General features: G+C 35.0%; 4 protein-coding genes across 11 annotated transcripts; 2 read left to right on the top strand and 2 right to left on the bottom strand.

The window, feature by feature from the left end:
• Positions 1–108: 108 nt before the first annotated feature.
• Positions 109–1,628, bottom strand: LOC101203006 (type III polyketide synthase A). Its single transcript, XM_004142596.3, has 2 exons — positions 1,340–1,628; positions 109–1,217 (listed from the first exon to the last, which is right to left on the bottom strand). Exons 1-2 carry the CDS (start codon positions 1,539–1,541, stop codon positions 250–252), a joined length of 1,170 nt encoding a protein of 389 aa, XP_004142644.1. The 5' UTR covers positions 1,542–1,628; the 3' UTR covers positions 109–249.
• Positions 1,629–2,063: 435 nt separating this feature from the next.
• Positions 2,064–9,464, top strand: LOC105435258 (zinc finger CCCH domain-containing protein 65). 5 transcript variants are annotated; one of them, XM_011655469.2, is made up of 10 exons: positions 2,064–2,432; positions 2,770–2,839; positions 4,098–4,305; positions 4,785–6,115; positions 6,674–6,739; positions 6,895–7,023; positions 7,110–7,160; positions 7,453–7,593; positions 7,691–9,081; positions 9,195–9,464. In XM_011655469.2, the coding sequence occupies exons 3-9, from the start codon at positions 4,146–4,148 to the stop codon at positions 8,681–8,683; spliced, it is 2,871 nt and encodes a 956-aa protein (XP_011653771.1). In that variant the 5' UTR covers positions 2,064–2,432; positions 2,770–2,839; positions 4,098–4,145; the 3' UTR covers positions 8,684–9,081; positions 9,195–9,464. The 5 variants fall into 5 exon arrangements, with proteins under 5 accessions (XP_011653771.1, XP_011653770.1, XP_031739662.1 ...); XM_011655468.2 differs by having other exon boundaries at positions 9,190–9,464; XM_031883802.1 differs by lacking the exons at positions 2,064–2,432; positions 2,770–2,839 and having other exon boundaries at positions 4,096–4,226; positions 4,795–6,115; positions 9,190–9,464.
• A 797-nt stretch (positions 9,465–10,261) lies between these two features.
• Positions 10,262–14,338, top strand: LOC101220048 (uncharacterized zinc finger CCHC domain-containing protein At4g19190). 2 transcript variants are annotated; one of them, XM_004142660.3, is made up of 7 exons: positions 10,262–10,606; positions 10,698–10,760; positions 11,268–11,422; positions 11,554–11,673; positions 12,285–12,486; positions 12,757–12,871; positions 12,963–14,338. In XM_004142660.3, exons 1-7 carry the CDS (start codon positions 10,382–10,384, stop codon positions 13,853–13,855), a joined length of 1,773 nt encoding a protein of 590 aa, XP_004142708.1. In that variant the 5' UTR covers positions 10,262–10,381; the 3' UTR covers positions 13,856–14,338. The 2 variants fall into 2 exon arrangements, with proteins under 2 accessions (XP_004142708.1, XP_031740391.1); XM_031884531.1 differs by lacking the exon at positions 10,262–10,606 and having other exon boundaries at positions 10,709–10,847.
• Positions 14,339–15,398: 1,060 nt separating this feature from the next.
• LOC101203483 (F-box protein SKIP31) lies at positions 15,399–20,254 on the bottom strand. 3 transcript variants are annotated; one of them, XM_031884823.1, is made up of 10 exons: positions 20,182–20,254; positions 19,961–20,068; positions 19,584–19,787; positions 19,426–19,499; positions 19,201–19,276; positions 18,713–18,823; positions 18,337–18,511; positions 18,125–18,243; positions 16,096–16,156; positions 15,399–15,733 (listed from the first exon to the last, which is right to left on the bottom strand). In XM_031884823.1, exons 2-10 carry the CDS (start codon positions 20,036–20,038, stop codon positions 15,663–15,665), a joined length of 969 nt encoding a protein of 322 aa, XP_031740683.1. In that variant the 5' UTR covers positions 20,039–20,068; positions 20,182–20,254; the 3' UTR covers positions 15,399–15,662. The 3 variants fall into 3 exon arrangements, with proteins under 3 accessions (XP_031740683.1, XP_031740684.1, XP_011653768.1); XM_031884824.1 differs by having other exon boundaries at positions 19,426–19,428; positions 19,552–19,787; positions 19,961–20,206; XM_011655466.2 differs by having other exon boundaries at positions 19,961–20,206.
• Positions 20,255–20,857: the final 603 nt, after the last annotated feature.

Raw genomic sequence — 20,857 nt, 5'->3', positions numbered from 1 at the left:
ATTTGAAGCTATTCAATCTTAGTCATTACACCTTCAATTGTCTAATTTAATAAATCTTAGATTTTTTCTATAGATTTTGACAACACATTCACTTGCTCTTCATTCAACAATCCAATGTAGTTTTCAAATTCAAAATGAACATTTTATAATCCAAAACCTAAACATGCTTTCAATTATAGTAAAGTTAAGAAGTATTTTTGTTTCCTGGAAGTTCCCCATATCACAAAACATATGACAGGGCTAGAGAAATCAGAGGCTACGAATGAGAATGCCTTCAAAAGTAATGCCTGGTCCAAATGCCAAAGCCAAACCCCATTCTTCCCCATCCTCCCTCTTCAAATTTTCTCTCATATTCTCAATGACATAAAATATGGTGTTGCTGCTAACATTTCCATAGTCCATTAAGGCCTTTCTGCTGCATTCAAGCTTCTCACTTTTCAACCTTAAAGTGTTCTCTAGTTTATTGAGAATTGCAGGGCCACCAGGGTGAACTGCCCAAAACAAGTCATTAAAATTCACTAGATTTCTCTTTTCCATCAGCTTTCTGCAGAAACCTTCTATGTTGTCATCTATTCTCTGTGGAAGGTCTCTACCAAGTTTGAAACTTATACCCTCCTCAGAAAGCTTGCCATTGATTACGTTTTGGGTGTCTGGCAAGAATTGTTGGATGGCACAGTTCAGCTCCATGAAAGGAGATTCTTGCCCCAACACAGGGTCTGCTCCAATGATCACCGCCGCAGCTCCGTCACCAAAAAGTGCAGCCCCAACAAGATCGTATGGGCGTGCATTGTTCGGAGGACGAAATCCGAGTATTGTAGTCTCGGAAGTCGTTAATAAAACTCGACTTCCTGGATTGTTTTCTGCTATGTCTTTAGCAACCCTGAGTCCAGTAACACCACCATAACAACCTAGAAAATATAGCATTACTCGGCCGACATCATTCTTCAAACCAAGTTGATTGGCAATGTAAAGATCTCCACCAGGTAGGCGAATTTCACTAGAAGAAACGTAGACAATGTGGGTGATATCTTCAACCGATCTACCCCATTCCTTAATGCAGGCTTTGCTAGCTTCAGTGGCCATCTCAACAACTGCAGAGTTAGCAATTTCCAACCTCTGTCGAATGGTGGGTGAGCCCTCTGTTACAAGCTCAGGATACTTATCTAAGATCTCTTTACACATGACAGTGTATCTTGTCCTCACAGTGGTTGTTTTGCCTGAAATGAAAATAAAGATAGCTTAGCTTCAATCTCTTAATGTTGCTGCTAAATGACATTTGAAAGCAATTACAAAATAGTTTATCAGTATCTTCAAACAAAAAAATGAATTATTTGTTTACATAAACGCTCCAATTTTTCCTTGATAGTCGCATCTATGCATTTTGTATCACGAATGTAACCCTCAACCAAGCACTCTTGAGGAACAAGTTGGCTGGGAAATGCCTTGCCCAGTGCAAGGATAGTTGCTGTCCCAGGTGTTGGAACACGCCTTGCACGTGCACGATCGAGCATCACTGAGCTCTCACAACTCATCTTTGACATATTTGAGAGCTTAAACAAGATATTGTTTAGAACGTTAAAAGTTTGAATGAAATCTCTCACAAAATTAGGAGAATTTAAATGGGGGCATTACCCACTTTTCTTGAGAAGTTGGTGATCATGAAAAAAGGGCTCTTAAAACACATTCTCTCTCCCCATTATTCAATGACCCTAAAACCAAATCCCAACTTAACATCCACACCCAATATGCATGAACACATATAACAATCACACCCAAAAACCTCAATATTGATTTCATTTTTTTATTGAACGACAGTGTAAAATTTGGGGGACTAAATTGGCTAATTTAAAATATCAGAAATAAAATGTAAATATTCTACGCCAAAAAGTGTTTTTTTCCTGTTAATTATATGTTTAATTTATACTTTAAAGCATTTAGAAAAAATCGTTGATACCATTTTTTTTTTATATTAAAGATATGAGAAGTAATTATTGATATCATACCATTATCATATATGACTATTTTTACCAATGACATGGACCCTCGTATGGTTATTTGTGCAGATTAATCCAATCAGCATTCCGTTAAGTCATTTTTCCAAAATAAAATTAAATATGGGGAAAGTCTTTCTTCCCCTCAAACTGCCGCCTTTTCTCGGTCTTTCTCTCCGGCGAGTCGCCGACAATCCAGCATCACTGACTTGCATTGTGAGCACCACTCCTAACGGCTTCGTCTAGGCTTTCGAACCATCGTTTCTTCTCCGTTTGAGACTCCAGCGTGAACAACAAGTTGTGCAACACGTTTTCGACGACTAGGTGTTTTGCAGCAGCGCTTTTCTAATTTAGGAGAGCTTCAAATTAGCGGACCCATAACGTAGTTCGCACGTTTTCGGACATCAACTAGAAGGATTAGAGCCTTTTCGGTAACATTCGGTAAGGATTATTGCTTTAATTCTTATTTTGAATCGGATTTAAGTGTTTGAATGATGTTTTGGTAAATTCTTAACTATTCCATTAAGTTTCAGCAAGGTTGAACACATTTCGGACTAGTTTGGATTGCTTGAAGTGTACTAGATCAATAATATTCTTACTCTAAAATAGTTTGAAGTGTATTAGATCAGTCTTTGACTTGTGAAAGTTTGCTGGTTGTAGTTTATCAATTCAGGTTTATGGTGGATTTTGGATAAGAGTGTTTTTGTTGAAAAATATCTCGTTGTCGATTAAGGTTTTGAACAAGTTTTAACATTTAAACTCCATGTTTATTGTTTAGGCTTTCTGAAAGTTGATGTTTGTCCAAGGAGTGGATTTTGGAATTGGGAATCATTGGATTGTTGATCGAGGTAAGTGGCTTCCACGTAATATCAATTTTTGACTAAGATATGTTTTGACTGCTGTGACAATAATTGGTTGAAAGTGTGTTTTGGATGTTTGAAATTATGCTTTTATATGATTTTTGAATCAACTGAAAGTGTTTTGTATATATAGTTGATTTTGTCAACTAAAAGTATGTGAGATTGCTTTAAACAATAGTCGTAAGTGTTATCTGATTTTGAATTGAAAATTTTTCTGTTTTGGTTTTTGTACTCCTGAAAACTTTTGGAAGTTCGTATGATTTGATCTGATGAGTTCTGCTACTCTATTTGAGACTACTTGTTTTATTTCAAATGTTTATGAATGATTCAATGGGGACTATTCGGATATGCCAAGTTTCCGTTATTTTTTCAAAATTATATGCTTATTTGTTGTAGCCAAATTTGGAAATGATGATATATGGTCTGATTGAAGCTTATTTGTAAGAAGACATTTTTTTGTGGTTTGACATTGCTCAGAATGAAGATTGATGCATGTGTTGCACTCACATGGCCGTTGGCCTCACGATCAAGTAATTTGACTATTGTTCTAGTCGATTGTTAATCAATATCACTGACTGAATGACTGTTGTTATCAAGATATTTTAACTATGCATCCTTCTTACTCTGTCTTTGAAAGTATTGAATGACTGAAAGGTCTGTTTGTATTGAAGCATTGGTTGATTGAAAGTATAGACCGATTGAAAGATTTGTATTTGAAAGCATTTCAAATTTATTTGAATATTTTGGTTTTGTTGAACGACTATTTGAAAGTTTTGGCTTGAAAAGTTTAGTTTTGAAGTTTTATTTGCTTGAAAGGCTTTGATTTTGAAAGTACCATGTGTAGCAAAGTTTTGACCGAAACTTTTGCAATGATTTGTATTTTTATTTACAAAAGGTTTGAAGGAAAATGAATTTCAAAGCTTGATATAGGAATTGGTTGATAGTTATAGTTATTTTTGTATTTATCTTTGTTTTCAAAATGTTTTCAGATGACATATCATGTAATAGTTATGAGTAAAGTGAAATTTAGCGTTCTGGCACAAGACATCAAGAAATTTTTTTTATAGTTTGACCTAGAAATTGTTTGTAATATATTGTTTCTGCTGAACTGTGTAAGTTGTAAAGATTTAAGTTCATACCATAAAAGTAAGTTTGGAGAATCCCAAAGGACGTGGATTTATTTCTAAATAGCATATTCTATGGTTATCCATGAATCATATTTAAGCCATGCACCCTTTTCTGGTAGGTGCTTCGGTTGAAATTTCTTCAAAGGTTTTGATATAAAGATTCTTTAATGGAGGAAGTCCCGAAGTTAGTTGAATCAAAACTATTGTTTCCACCTCACCGTCGAATGAGCGAGACTTACCATACACTGGTACGAATCCTTTCGCCCTTTTGCGAGAATGCGGACGTCTCTCTGGCAACTGAATTTGATCCTCAACAATTAAGAGCTGGTATTCATAAAAAAAATCTCTTTGCAATTATTCTATATATTTGATGACATGTGTAATTTTGGAACAAATTCAATTGAAACAGCATGGCGCAAAAGTTTCAGAAAATCAATTTGTAGTGCTCGGAAATCTCTTGTTTCAAACACATGCTGCGGAACCTCTTATTCCGAAAATCTCTTGTTTTAAATTTTATTTTGATGAACTCTCAATAACTTAAAAACTTTTTTGTATGAAATTATTTGTGCCGCCTGGTCTTACAAAGTTAAAAGTTTGTATGGAATTGTTGAACGAAAGGGTTTTGATATTTGATACAGCAATGTTTGATGAAGTGTCAAACTTCTCATTTATATGCATGTCAGCCAACTCAATAGAGCTGGAAATGCTTTTTGAATGGTGACCTAACTGCTAATCTTATTTGAGGTTTTCTTTGTGCTTTGCCCTATTTTTTTTGTGACTGTTTCATGCTTTTGACTGTGCAACAGCTTATTGCAGCAACATGAGGCAGGCAACTGTAGAACCATCATGCCAGGAAGTCATTAAAGATTCTGTGAGAGTAGAAACTGGAGATTTGCCTATAGAAAAGGCGTCAGTGGTTGAAGATAAAAGTGCCCAGGATTCTAAAGTCATGGATTTCATAAAAGATATGCCAATAGTTGAAAGAAGAGATAATGTGAGTGATCAAAGGAGAACTCTCGAGGCTAGGTCTGAAGATAATCATTGTGTTTATGAGGAAAATCAAACAAACGAGGCAGAGGCAGAGCATATCGTGGAAGGAAATATGATGCTTGTTGATGACAACAGTTGTAGCAACGTGAGGACTTCAATTCAGACAAATGGTGGAAATGATCAAATATCGCCTGAAAATCTTCAGGAAGAAATTGTTGAACATCAACAAGTTATGGAGGAAGAAGATGCTGTAAGCATAGTTCCGAAACCTTCTGGGACCTTATTGTCACTAGATGGCCACATGATTCAGGAAGCTTCTAAACAGGAGGAGGAAAACCAAGAAAACATACTTTCAATTGTAGATAAGGACATGCAAAAATTGAGTGAAAGTCATCCAAAAGAATTAAAATCTGAGAGCATAGTTTGCAAGCCTGATTTAGAGAGGGAAAAATCTTACATTTCTAGTATTGTTGAGGTCATGGATGTGGACGACAAAGAACAATGTAGTGAAAATGATTTTGGGACAAATCCTTCATCTATGGATAAAGAGATACCTCGTGGGATTTATGAACAGTGTAAGAATAGCGAAGATAAAGCTATTACCGTGGACATTGTTACCTCCAAAGTAGAGCACACAATGCTGCCTGAAGCTATAGAAATGGACAAATATATGACTGAAAATGGAGACATCGAGGAGGGCGAAATTTGTGGTGAAACAAATGAAATTTCAGAAGATCCAGCTGTTTTAACTGAGAAGGTTTTTGGTATTCAAATTTCAAAAGAGACAATGAATAGAAGTAAGCTACCTTTGATTCAAGCTAACGGAGAAGCAAACAAGCCTGTTTCCTTTTTCTTTGACAAAGCCGTGTATGCAAGTCATGAGAATAGAGAAGAATTCAAATCCAAACAAGACAAAAGTAGCATGGATGCGTGTAAATATAAAAGCATTGTTTCAGAAAACAGGGTGACCAGTACAAATGAAGATGAGAGTGATTTTATCTTAGAAGAAAGAGGATATACTGGAAAGGACAGTGGAATAAAAAAGGATGTAGATTCTTTTACAGCCCGTTTTAGTAATCAAGTCCTTTGCAGCCAAATTCCAGAAGAATATGCCACTGGAAGGAAACTAACTGTATCTGTAGAAAAGGTACTGCTATGTAATTTCAAGTTAACATCGTTGCATTAATCTCTATGTTCATAGCTTTTTTACTGTATCATGCATACATTCACCAATACAATATTTTCTGATGGCATTATATATTACTATGATATATAGTATCAAGAATTTAAGAGGAGGGATTTTTTTGGCATAAGATAACTACTATGGTTTTAGCATAGTAACATGTATGTAAATATGTGATAGTAATTTGTATAAAAAAATCTACACCTTCCTCATTTAAGTTACACAACCACAAGTTCTTTCTGATGGAAAATGTTTTGATTAATATGTAATTACTGATTACGATTTACTTTTTTCTCCGACAATTTTTTTTTCTCCTTTCCCTTCTTCCATCAATTGCTGGTTCTCACTTTCATTATAATTTTGTTTAAGATTGGAATTTTGATAATTGTCAACAGGCATTCAATTTTCATTCTTGGACATTGACAATCTCTTCCATCGTGAACTATGTGGCTTTGTCTGGTCAATTGTGATAAATTATCAAAATTCAGTCAATATTTTTGTTCTAAAAATATTCCATGTCAGGAAACTGGGGCTGGCAATAAGAAAAAACGTGGTTCATTATCAGAAGGGAAAAAAGAAAGGAAAAAGGTATTATTACTTCTTTCATGTTTCTATTGTTTTGAAATGTCTGATTTCCTTTAGTTATCTATGGCGATATTTCTTTTTCATTGTATTCATGTGTTTCTGTGGTGAGTTTTTTAAATATTTATTCTAACTCACTATGACAATGACACATCCTCAAGATACAAAAAAGGAAAAAGCGGGCTGAGAAGAACAGAAAAGCTGGTGTCAAAAGGTTGAAGCTACATCCAGTAACAGTGCCGAAACCCGTAGTATACTGTCGTCATTATGTTAAGGGGAGGTGCCAAGAGGTTGTGTAATTAATTTTTTATTTGCTTTGTTATAGGTCGTCATTTTTGGATCATACTTATATGACCATTCACCTTTTATTTTCCAGGGTGACAAGTGTAAATTTTCTCATGATACAACTCCGTTGACGAAATCCACCGTAAGTTCTGGTTCTTGACACATGTTTGTTGCTTTAGGTTACTCTAACTTATTTTACCTGATTTTTGGAATGGTTTGCTTTAACTAAAGCTTTGTTCCCAGTTAGGTTCTTAAGTAGCTTTTACCTTGATTATTTCCAAAATATAAACATGTCAATTATCACGCTTCGGTTATTTTTGGGGAATCAGGAATGACTATATATTGTTTGTTTTAAAAAATGATCTCTCTCTATGTATACATATTCCCTACTTCGGCTGAAATTTCTGTCTAAATTAATCATATTGATCTTGCAGCCATGTAGTTATTTTGCACGCCATTCATGTATGAAAGGTGGTGACTGTCCATTTGATCATCAGTTGTCCAAGTATTCTTGTACCAATTTTGTTTCCAACGGTTCATGCCCTAGAGGGGATACTTGTATGTTTTCACACAAGGTATACATTTTGCATTTTCAAATGTGATTACTTATATTTTTGGTTTTATTAGTCTAGGTGCATTATGGTCGATTAATATTTTGCTGATCTGTTACAGATTTTGCCACAAGAGTCAACTAGTACACCGAATTTGAAAACCGAATCCAAACCCCCAGGAATAACAGATAGTTTGGACACTCAAAAGCAATCAAATATGAGTGGTCGCCTTAAGCAAATTCTTGTTAATGTACCCAACTCCACAGGAACTTCTTGCAATAGAACTCCACTGGGAGGAGCTCTGCTGAAGAAAATGACTGGACCACCGCCTAATGGAATTAAGTTTCTCTCTTTTGGGAAGTCATCGGACATTTCTTCTCAGGTGAAGAATGATAATGTGGAATGTGGAAATGTGTTAGCTCAAAGCGGGGTTTGTTCGGTAGAAAAATCAAATGAAAGCTTGGGGAAGATTCAGCTGAACACAGCACCAAAGGGGATAAATTTTTTATCGTTTGGTAAAACTTTATTACACTCTAACCGTGAGAACTTAGCTACTCCTTCAAGCGACAATGGGGATTCTATCTCATCTGGTAATCTGATTCAAGATGTTTCCAAAACTGGTCATGATTCCAATGAGCCACTGAAGAAAGTGCAAATGACAACACCCAAACAGACGAACTTCTTGTCTCCCATTGGAAATTATGCTTCTAACGAAATGGTTAGCTCGTCTTCCAACTTGAAAGCAGGTACTGATTTATTTGTACAGAATAAGGGAAATGTGTGGGATAAGCATGAAGGCTTAAGTGCAGTATTATTGAGGCCTCCAGGTACACCAATTTCTTCAGGTCAATTTTCTGATATCTTAGCTTCTAGCATTAGTAAAGGAACACCAAAATCAGCTCAGAAGGCACTATTGTCAACATTGGCATTTGCTGCAAAACATGATTCCTTCATGAATAAAGGTAAATCTAGTGCTTTTCCTTCCCTCGGTAACGGAGGTAGCAAGGATAGTGGGAATGAGAATATTTGTGGAAGTTTGAAGAATGATCAAGCTAAGGCTTCAAAACTTATAGATATCTTGTATAGCATTGGATCTAAATCTAATGTAATATGAATGCTGGTTGGTTTCTGTTAACTTATCACCGAGAAAATTGGATCAAGCAGCCAAATCAGGTATTGCATCTCATAGGTTTGATGAAATTATACTGTATGAAGAGAAACCATTGCGTTTGGTATACCCTCTTAGAACTGAAGAACACTATTGTACAACTTTTAAGACAGGTCCTGTTCAAGTAGGGTTGCGAGCTCGGTATGGCTTCTTGTGCTGTCGTTTTATGGTTCTGCAATCAGAAGGAGCTCTCAAATATTTGAAAGGTGGTGTAGAATAGGCAATTCCCGGTGGGATTTAAGCTTGAATTCTTGTTTGCCACTTATCCCTTAAATTTTTTTGTCTTGGCAAAGACATCTCCACATGATTAACAAAGAACAGCCACTTCTTGAAAAAGCAATTAGGTAATTTCTTTCCGCCTCATCAATATTTGAGATAATAATTTTAAGACATTAATTTTTACCATATAGTGAAAGATAGCATATACTGAAAATGATAATCTCTATTGGCAGGTCAGATATCGAATTGTATCCAGGAAAATGCTTGAAGAAGAAGCCGAAGAAAAGATGGAAGAATGCCAAGCCATCCAATCAATAAGACTAAAAATTTTGAAGGTTTCAAATTTTTTAGTTCAACACCATTCTTTGTAAGGCTGAGGTGCTTCAAAATCAGATGGATCAAGATTCTGATATTGAGTGAGTTAGACAGACAATCAAACAAACCAAATTTTTACCTTTTTTTTCAGTAAAGGTTGGTAATGAGATTTTTTGTTATTTTTGGAAAAAAAGATTAATCTTCAAGTTGGTAAATATAAAAAATAAAAAACGGGATTTATATAATAATAATAATAATAATAATAATAACAACAACAATAAAAATAAAATAAATCAAATCGTATTCTGTAAAATCAATAAAATCAAATGTAGTACAAAATAAATGACTCAAAATTCAACTCGATTCAACTCGAGCAAACTATGACACATTTCTCTCAAGTCACACATATCTGATACTTCTTGTTAGAGAATATATGAATATCTTTGTACAAAATTGATGCATGATCTCATTTCAACAATTTCACTTACATTATATTCGAACAAATTATAAAGTAATTGAAAAGTCAGACATACGATCATATCAAGATCAAATGAAGCATTTTGATAAAATTTGACCATATCTAGGTCAAATAAGGCATATTGATAAAACGTGGTATGCACAAGTCATAAGAACTGCTTTAGAACTTTTTATCTGTTTTTTCTTTTTTTTTTGTTAAAGATCAAGGACACCCCTCTAAATTTGCCAATTCATCCAATTCCCCTATAAAATTTGCATGCTTAAGTTGTACAGATCTTGTAAGCCATACATGCAAAATTATGGCCCATTGTAATAACGATCTCCAATTTGTTATTCTTATTCTTATTACAATTATCTAATCACAACTATATGCTTGGGACTGAGTTTTGTCCTCTAAATGAAAAAAGGCTGAATTGGTAATGAATAGACCACAGGCCCATTTTTGGGCCCAAATTGCTTATTACTCGGCTTAGGCCCATGAACTATTGAGCTCAAATTAAGTCAATGGGCCACATACCCAGTTTAGATTGAACTTGAAAAGCACGGCGAAGAAATAGGCGAACCGCCGAACTATCAAATTTGTGGTCGGACGACGAAGCGTGGAATTTACGGCGGCCACCACGACGACGGATAATGGACGGCGAAGAAGGAGGAGGGATTAGGCTGAGTAAAAGGTTCTCCGACAAAGCTGGATCCGGCGAAGTCGATTACAAGACTAAAGCCGGCACCGCCTGGAGCCATTCCTATCTCAACCAAAAGCCATGGCATCCTCTCTCGTACCCTAATCAGCGCAGGAAATGGATCGCCGAGCAGACTCACTCACAGCGAGAGAAGCGCACCGAGGAAGTTGCTCGCGAGGTCAATTATATGCTTCATTTATATTGTTTCGAACTCAAGAGATTTTACTTCTTCGTTTTCTTTTGAAATCTGTAAATTTTTCTGTTTTCAGTATGCTCAAGAGCAGGAGTTCTTTCGCCAGACTGCTCTGGTCTCCAAGAAAGAGAAGGAAAAGGTTTTTATCCATCTTTTCTTCGCTCTCTGACATATACACTTTGATTTGAAGCAGTTCTCATTTCCTATTTTTGTGAAGTGTGTATAGGTAAGTGACATTTAGTAATTTTGAACTCACTTTTCATTCGTCCTTCAACTTTCTGGTTTCTTATGAAGCAAATTGGAGAGCGTTTTTCCTATATTTTTTTTAGTTAGATTTTTGTGAGAATGGCTTTCTCAATTCTTTTAAGTTTCATATCTATATATTTTCTGGAACAAAAGAACTCCGCTATTGACAGTTGCTATGCGAAGCTCGATCTTAAAGATGATGTTGGCATGATTCAAATGGTTCTCCCAACGTTGTTCTGTCGACTCTTCGATTCCGAGGACAGCTTTTGTAGTTTTTTTACGAGAACCGCTATATAGTAGTCGATAAATTTCCTTCCATTTATTAACTGACGAACTTTCTTTGCTTATTATTTATGGAGAATTTTGGCCATGGACTCTGAAACCTTTGTTTGATGATTAGTTGGAGATGATGAAAGCGGTTAGTTTCATGTACGTACGACCTCCTGGTTACAATGCTGAAAGTGCGAAAGCTGCAGAGATTGCTGATGACAGGAAGAAACAAGAGGGAGATAACCCCTCTCAGGATCTGCCCAAGGATAGCTCTGGAAATGCAAGGTACTTCACCTATATCATGTTTATGAATTAGCTCTTGTTCTTCTTATGGAAGTGGAAAACAAATATCAATGGGCATGATTTGAAGTGTTTTCCTCCCCTTGAAGGTAGTAAGATTTCTCTTCCTCTTGCAGGCCACCGGAATCATCAAGCACCGTGGGTAGGGAGCCTGGTAAAAAACCGAGGCCAAAAGATGTTTTTGGGCGCGCGTTGCCCACTGAAGAAGAATTTGAAGTATTGAAAAATGCTCCTAGGTAAGTTGATAAGGTGCAGAGCTTTAATGAGAATAACTTTTTTTTCTACTTTTGTGTGCAACCTTGGTTTGTTGCAAACACCGTCCATAGTTTGAACGAAATTAATGTTTGAATGAAATTAATTATTGAGTACTTAGCATAAAAGCAAAAAGTGTCTATAACTGATTATTTGTTCTTGAATAGGAGAAAATGATATTCATTCTTGAGAATATGCTATGAATTGTTTATCAACTTTTGACTTTATAGGTAGAAAATTGGTTTTCAAGAACATTTGTAAATAGATTTTTAGTTTATTTTATGCAACATCAATTTCTTCATGTCATTATTATATGGATTGGTTGTGCCTTGGAATGAATGTCTGCCTGTTCTTTTTTACACTTATACTTCAAAACATATTGGAGGGTTCTCATAGGTAGAATCAGAGTTTAAAACGTTATCTACGAGATGAGCTGCCAGGTAGCCAATGAACAGTCTAATGTTTGTAATGTATTAAATTTACTGTTAATTTTGGGTTATGTAGTCTAAATTTGATTCATATTTAATGATTTAATCCTGTACATAAGGATTTTCGTTATCAGAGATTTATGGAATTCTTTTGGGTCTGTTTTCAGGATGGACACAGGTGTTTTTGCAAGAGTAAAACCTTTTGGGGTAGAAGTGCGCAATGTAAAATGTGTAAGATGTGGAATTTTTGGTCATCAAAGTGGTGACCGTGAATGTCCGTTGAAGGACGCTATAATGCCAAATGAAGAAAGTCGATTGAAAAGAGATGACCCTCTAACCACCATACTTGCCAATGCAGAGACCAGTGAGGCTAGTGTTTTGATCCCTGCTTAGTCTGGAACTTACATTGCATTATTTCCTAGTTTAATATTGTTGATTTACATGTAACTGAGAAATTATAAGACTGTGCATACTATTTGCAATATGCTGAAATTGATGTTGTCATCTTTTAGTTTCACTAATTATCTGAAAAATGTCATTACTTGTTGCCTTTTTCTTTTGCTTTACAATCAATTGGTATTTCTGATTCTACCATTTTTTTAAAATTCCTTGTGTGCTTTCTTTTCTCATTATTTACAGCCTCTAAAGTGGGAGTTGAAGCAGAAACCAGGAATTAGTCCTCCCCGTGGAGGGTTTAATCCAGATGATCCAAATCAGCAAATAGTTGCTGAGGACATATTTGATGAGTACGGAGGTAGATGCTTTTTCCACCATGACAAGCTTTATTTATGATATATATATATATTTAGGGTGTCGTAACTTATTATTTCCCATCTAATTTGTAGGCTTTCTCAGCTGTGGCGGTATCGTCCCTGAACTGCTGTCCAACTTTTCAAGCAAACCCAAGAAAAATAAGTTTTCAAGGCAAAGCTCAAGGAAAAAGCTTCAGTCATCTTCTAGTAGGAAAGAAAAGGACCTAGAAGATGATGAGAGAATATCAAAGAAGAAACATAAATCTAAAAGAAAGAAACAAGTCAATGGTGAATCAAGTTCAGAAACTTCAGAGTCTGATAGGCGAGATAGAAGAAACAAGCACAAGATTTCGCATTTGTCCGATGATTCTGACTCCAAAATGCATCACAAGACTAAAAAGCATAGAAGGAAGCATTTAAATACTTCTGATGTTTCTGAAACCTCAGAGTCCAATAGCGATAGAAGGAGGAACAAGCATAAGATTTCATATTTGTCTGATGATTCCGCCTCCAAAACGCATCGTAGGTCTAAAAAGCATAGAAGGAAGCGATTAAATACATCTGATGTTTCCAACTTTGAGCGGTCTCATATTACTGATCGATATTGCCCGGAACCAAGCCCATCTGATATTTCAGACTCTGAGAGGCATGACAAAGGGAGGAAACACAGAGATTTTTATCCATACAAAAAACTGGACTCTGAATTAGAACACAGATCAGGTAGAAAAGATCAATCACACTCCTCTGAAGATTCCGGATTTGAGAGACATCCAATAAGTGATAAAACCAGATCCAAACATTCCTCATCAAAAGACCTACACTTAGATAGTTATCGTTCAAGTAGCAAAACGAGACCGAGGAAGGCTTATTTGTCTGATGATTCTGAATCAAACAGGCACCGTAGAAGCAAAGGCTGGAAGAATTATAACTCATCAGATGATTCTGATAAAAATAAACACGATCGAGTTAAGAAGAGAAGACATTAGTATATCTTTTACTGTATATATTCAGGATCTGGGGACTTGACTACAAAATAATCATGAATATCAGTTTGTTCTTCATGAATGGATTTGTTAGGCTCCATGGACGTGTACTGTACATTAAACTTAAAGGATGAGCAAAGATTTGAAGCCTTCCAGATTCCTTTTTGGAGCTTAGCATTTTCAAAGTAAGAGGGCTGTCTGGCGTTGGTTTCTAGCAGGTAATGTCTCTAAAATTTGATTAAATTGATTTTTATTACTGATTATATTTGATGAGATTACACATGGGAGTATGATGGAAAATTGCACACACAAATAATTAATCGATTGGGGGTTGGTGAAGGAGAATTACTTGGTTCTTTGATTGAGGAACATCCCTACTATCAGTGTTGATCTATTGTCATAGCGTGGTAGAATATGACATGATATTCAACTTTACCCTTATTAAGTGATTTTCATTGATGGCGCCCCATCTCAAGTATTTGCTCATTATTGACTTTTCAATTTCTTGTTTATTCTAATAAATGATAGAAATATCACTCTGATCAACAGAACTTGAGGTATTTGAAGTAGTGGGTTATTATTTATAATAACATTTGGAGAACAGACTATTGGTTCTAATGGAAAGGAAACAAGTAGGAAATAGTAATCATCGTATAACAAAGACACATTCTAAATAGTAATAAGCTTTAGAGTCCACCCCCACTTGAGGCTGGGCACATAAGCTGGGCACATAAGCCATTATAATTGGAGCTAATTAATATTCAATATTCGTTTAGTAAACTTCAATCAATGTAGCTTGTGACGTAACAGAAAGAATATAATACATATTTTTCTCTATTTGGAGGATCTGCCACGAATTTGATCTTTTTTATTTTTATTTTGAAACAAACTCATTGCCTCAATTCCCCATAAGTAAAGTCTTTTTATAGTTTTATACTCAATTCAGTGTTACACAGTTCAGACGGCTATTCAAATATCCTCTTTTGTAAACAACTATTTTCAACAGACTTTTCCTGTTTGCTATTACTAAATTATCACGAGAACAAATATGAAAAAAGAAAACTTTTTCGCTCTTTATGTTTTGAGTATGGCTTTTACAGTAATCATGAGTTTGTTTAATGGTAAAAATAACATAAATCTTAATAAATTATCAAGAGACTGTTTAGAATGAAAATTATAAATTATGTAAATCTATAATAACTCAAACTTTAAGTAAATACTATTAAAAAATTCTCGATTAACTATAGTAAATAATATTTATAACTTTCAATTTGCTACCGTACTTACTATTCGACACTCATAATTTCTTTCTTAAATTTCTTTCTTAAATTAGAATAATGTACATTACAAATACATACTATCATGGTGTAAGAGTTCGTTTTTTTCTTATAGTTTGTCTTAGATAGTCCCTTAAAATCAGTCAAGGTTATGAGGTATACATAAACAACCCCCAAACTACTGTTTTCCTTTCAGATTTTAAATTCTAAAAGATTACAAAATATATTTTGAAACTGATAGATATTACAGTGCACTACTAATCCTTGTGTTTTGGTCACATAGTGAATTGTAATATAAAAGATGACATATTTCTTCAATATATATGCACACTTGAGAGAGAGAGGGAGAGAGAGGCATACCCGCAGTTGAATGTAAGAAAGTAGTTAAAATAAAAGAAATATATAACATATATATTTATATGTTAACCTAGTTTAACAAACTTCTACACGAAATGGAATTCACTAATGTAAGCCAACACACACAGGTGAGGCAGTGAAGGTGTTGAATCAAACCAACTTGTTGCTGTTCCAAATCAGCAAAACCTCAAAGTAGCTTCTAGCTCCGCTTCGTCAGCACAGTTGTACCCCAACAAGTAAGCTCGAGCTGCCATTACATTAACATGAATTTGTTAGCCATACATCCTAACAAGCACAATTAAATATGACATTATATGGAAATATGTTGTAATCTTATAAGGAAAGCAACAAGATAACCTAGTCTTTCAAGAGGGGGCGTGCAAGTTCCTCCCATATTCTCCAAAGCAAATCCCACCAAAATCCTAATTATAAACTCAAAATCCTAACGAACTTAGGAGCTATTCGCTCACATGCCTCTTCAAATAATCATATTAATATTCTCCTAATAATTCTATATATATCTTTAACTAGGGTGTCACGGCATTCTTCAAAGTATTATAAACAATCAGAGTAAAAAAAAAAAAAAGGAAATATCATGATCTTTTTTACCAAAACGGCCTGAACCCATGAATGGTTCCGCCTCATCAGTTCCACCGGCTTGTTGCTGTTCCTGCAAGTTCGACATTCCATTACATGAATTTTAACATAAATCAATTAACACATAAACGTGCATGAAGGGATCCGATAGTACAAGAATTATGAAATAAAGAACAAAAACAATTTAAAAGTATCACTATCGTAAATAAATTGCAAAGAGATGGAGGGTTTGGAGAGAGGTAAGAACTCTTTTGTACAACAAACAGTATCATTACACGTTCGACCCATTTGTTCAGTACATGGTTTCATGATCTATGAATGGATGGGTGTAAGATCTATGGAGCTAATATGTAGAAGTATCACAACCGACCTTACTTAGGATCGCAAAAGTTTGGCTGTGAAGTGCAAATCTAATTATATTAGTGTATGTAATTGATGTCTTTTGCCCAATATTAAGCCATAAGGCTTCAATGGGTGTGTGCGCGTGTATACGATGTTTTTAGAGCACAGGGCAAACTTCAAAATGAGAAGCCTAAGTTGAGAGACGATAAAAAGGTAAGGCTTGAGTTAAGCAAGACCCGATAACTAAATAAACAATACATATAGAGCATATATTGTAAACACATCCAGGTGTTCAAGTCTCTAATTTACATAAACTCTAACCAATAACTTGACATAGAGAATTATAAAATATTGATTAAAATACACTTTCAGTCACTATATTTTGAAATTTGTTTAATTTTAGTCCTTGTACACTTGTACTTCCAAATATTCAATTTTAGTTCTTGTACTTTCAACAAATCTTACATTTGGTCACTTGAAGTTAATTTCTATTGAAATTTATTAAATAATCACAATAATTTTTCAGTCAAAGAAACACAATATTTGAATATATTTTTAGAATTTGTAGTGAAAATGCTAAATAAGTAAAAAGTAATGGAAAAATCTACATAAACTAATAAAAGGCTAAATTTAAGATTTATTGAAAATCTGTAAACTAAAATTGAACATTTAAAAGTACATAGACTACAATTGAAAGGATCAAAATAATATATTAACCTAAAATATTACTATTAAGAATCCACATGAATAAAATATTAGCAAACTTTAATGTTGCCAAATAAGTATTGAACATATGTAAAATTTCTTTCTCCCAAGGCTTCCTTCTTCGAGGAGTGTTCCCAATTTACCACAGAAAATTAATTCTTTCGCAGACTATTTGTAACAAGGTTACCAAACCGACTCACTCACCCACCCATTTTCATAAAGTAATTAATTAGATTTCATTAAAGTTTGATCTTTCAAATTTCCATTTTGAAATTTCATGTGTTTCATGCTGCTGCATCCCCTCCACATTTCTTCCTCAAATCATAACTCCTAGTTCTTAGAATCTGTCTCGGGGCCCAACAAGAGGTTACTGAATTCTTCTATTACCCTTTTCCCCATTTCCCTCCATTTTACGAAATTAATTTGAATCAAACGGTTCCAATTTAGTTTGATCCACAAGACTTGGAAACAAAAGCGCACTTTATGACTCATTTCCCCAAATCACCTGCCTAAGGTTGCCTCAAATTAAACCTCATATAAATTAGATGTTATAATCTAATAATTTAAACACTAGTGATGAAACAAGGTTAGTTCAAGAGGTCTTAAGTTCTAAATTCTTGCAATGTTATTCTTTGCAACTTTGCATCTTTTCATATATCTAAATACCGGACCTTGTGAATCATACTAACACAAACAGTTTAAGCTTTGGGTATCAAAACATAAAGAAGAGGCCAATAGCAGCTCAATCTAGAGATCAGTATAAGAGGTTATAAATCAGAAGCCCTCAACTAACATCAACCAAGAAAGCAGCTACGAAATAGCTGCTATCCACCTATTTAATCTGAACAAGTAATAGAAGAGCCTATTTACAGTCTTGCTCTATTTTCAGTAGTGAGTCCTCTGATAGGAAGTTAGAATATTACTGTTAGATAGCAGAAGGAAGATCAGACCAGTGCAATGTTGGTTACAATTTAACGAGGATTGTAGTACTCACAGTATCTGGTTCCATAGCATCTGGCAAAAGTAGAGTATCAAAGCAGTGTCCAGATATTGTGCAGACAAGTTGTTCATCATTGGGATCCATAATGACTTCTCTGCAAGTATCGTCACATACTAGGAAAAAAACATGTCTAAAGTTACTGACCAATATATAACAAAATTTGATTGATATAAAAGATAGAAGAATATCAAATAAGAATACCATACCATGAACAAGTCCAGTCTTTTCACATACAAATGCATCTCCAATTTGGTAATATGTACATGTTTCTCCAGAACAAGTGTGATCTAGGACTATCTTGTCAGTCAAGCCCCTGCTGCTCTTCCATGTAGATACTTGATCAGCCATGGTCCTATCAAGAATTATTTGGTCATCCTGCACCTACAAATGATCAATTGTTTTTTTAGTCACCGGAAAAATAGAATAAATAAGGACTCAGGAGGGATATAGCCTAGGAGAAACCTAGAAACAAATTTAAAAAAGACCATTATTCAATCCTATATTTAAACAAGAGGACATGGAAACAGAAACTATATTGGCAATTATTTACCATCGTTCAAAGCTTATTAGAAAATCAGATACCTGAGAAGGGAGAGGAGCTTGACTTCTCTTTGCTGCTTGCATTTGGATGTAGTACTCTTTAAACTCAGAAGAGCAATCTCGAACCAGTTGAGTCATATCTTCTTCGTCACGCTGGGATGACAGCAAAATTGGGGGATCAGTAGTTCATAGTTTAAGATGGGCATAAAATCAACCTAGAAAATGAAAATAGTGCACAGGTAGGAACCCCATCAGTACTCCCAGATCCAAAGAATGATGTGAGACTTAAGAGAATCAATATCAACCTCTTTGTTTCTCAGAGTGAATTCAAATCTCAACAGATTTTATTGTGTTAGATTTCTTATAATTTCGAGAATATCACTATCATATTTTAATTTTCCTTTCTAACAAAAAGAATGCCTCAGTTTAAATGTTTTCTGTTTCAATCAGGACAAAGAATTTAAAGCCATTTCTTACATGTCAAGAAACAGGATTTAGGATCACTTCTTAACAAAGAGTGAAAGAAGAACCTGAATATAAAGTTTTTTCCAAGGACATTGGCGCAACTTCTTGGTCCTGGGCAACATACCCCAACGCAGACAATATCTGCACATAAATTCCAGGTGAAAGTATCAATAGAGTAGCGGGAAATTTTCTGGTACTGCCTTGGTGCAGAATTTCATAATGGTAGCATTGAAGAATAGCATAGAGATTAAACGCGGATGGATAAGTATATATAAGATGCAATTACTTACAATCTGCGCCACAATGATTCATCAGACGCGGCAGAATTTAAAAATCGACAAACCAATGAACAAGAAATCAGATCCTACTCCAAAAGACACAGGTAAGTGAATAACAAAAATGGAGAAGGAGCATACAAAATAGAGGGGAAAAGCCCAGTTCGCAATACCTCTGATGAGAGAAACTTGAGGATATGGCGGAAGAGCTCCGGAGGAATTTTACTGAAAATTCCACTCTCAATCCTCCCAGGAACAACGCCCTTGGATTGAGAGGAGGAACTAGTAACAGAAACTACCTCTCTTTGTTCGTTAGGGCTAATCTGTTCGATTCGAGCTCTCTTAGGCTTTGGTTCCTCCTGCACGTTCCCCTCCTCCTACAAATATACGCACTAAAATTCATCACCATCCAACGTAATTCACCCTAAATCGACATGAACATGACAAAAATTTGGAGAAACAAACGATATGCATACAATTTTCCTAAACCCAAACCAGTCCAGCCCTACAAATAAAATGGGAGGAACAGAGAAATTAAAGAGGTTGAAACCTTGTCGGAGACCTCCGAGAGAACCTCCGATTCGAGAAATTGAGCCAAGAACTCGTCGTCTTCATCTGGAATGGCCATTTCACATCAAGCGATGGGATTTTCCAACTCCTGAAACGATCGATTGTGAAAAATTCGATAATATAATGTACGTCGGCCGGTGACCGGAGCTGGCAGCCGGCAGTTCCGGCCTTTAGAATGACGACCAACCCCCAATAACTCACCCGAAATCACAGGAACCATGCCAGGTGAGGATGCTCCACAACTGCACACAACGCGAGAATCCTGAGCCTGAGCCCAGATTCTTAGGCCCAACTTCTTTTTACTTAATGGGCCTAGCTCCATATAAAACGGTATAATTAGTGGAAATTACAGCGTACAATTTTGATACGTACCTAATTAAAAATAGAAAAAGTAAATATAACCAAATTTACAAGTCTATCAATATTTACAACATCAACATGGACTTAAATATGTTTAATTGCTTTGAATCTTACATTTGCAACTATCTCAAAATTATAAAGTATAGCAAAATGATTGAATTCATAACTAACTACTAATTCATAAATCTCATTAATAACTTACCTCCTATAGACTACATTCACATTTTAATTAAAAACACACAAATTTATTGATACTAAAAAAGTCAGAATCGTAAGTACTAACCATTAAACAATAAATAGAAAATGAAATAGATTTAAGTTAAATCGTAATAAACAGTTAAATAATTAATTAATTAAAAATGAAATAGAACCACATACCTTAAGGTTTATTTTAAATCATCTATATATTCGGATGTTGAGATCATATATATTTGGTCTGCTTTGATTGTATTATCATATATACAAATTTTAATTTCTATTTAATACAGTCTACCATTGTTGTTTTAATATATATTGT

This window comes from Cucumis sativus, chromosome 4 (genome assembly GCF_000004075.3).
Source record: "Cucumis sativus cultivar 9930 chromosome 4, Cucumber_9930_V3, whole genome shotgun sequence".
In the NCBI taxonomy this organism is placed as follows: Eukaryota; Viridiplantae; Streptophyta; class Magnoliopsida; order Cucurbitales; family Cucurbitaceae; genus Cucumis; species Cucumis sativus.
This window is presented reverse-complemented; position numbering and strand designations above follow the sequence as displayed.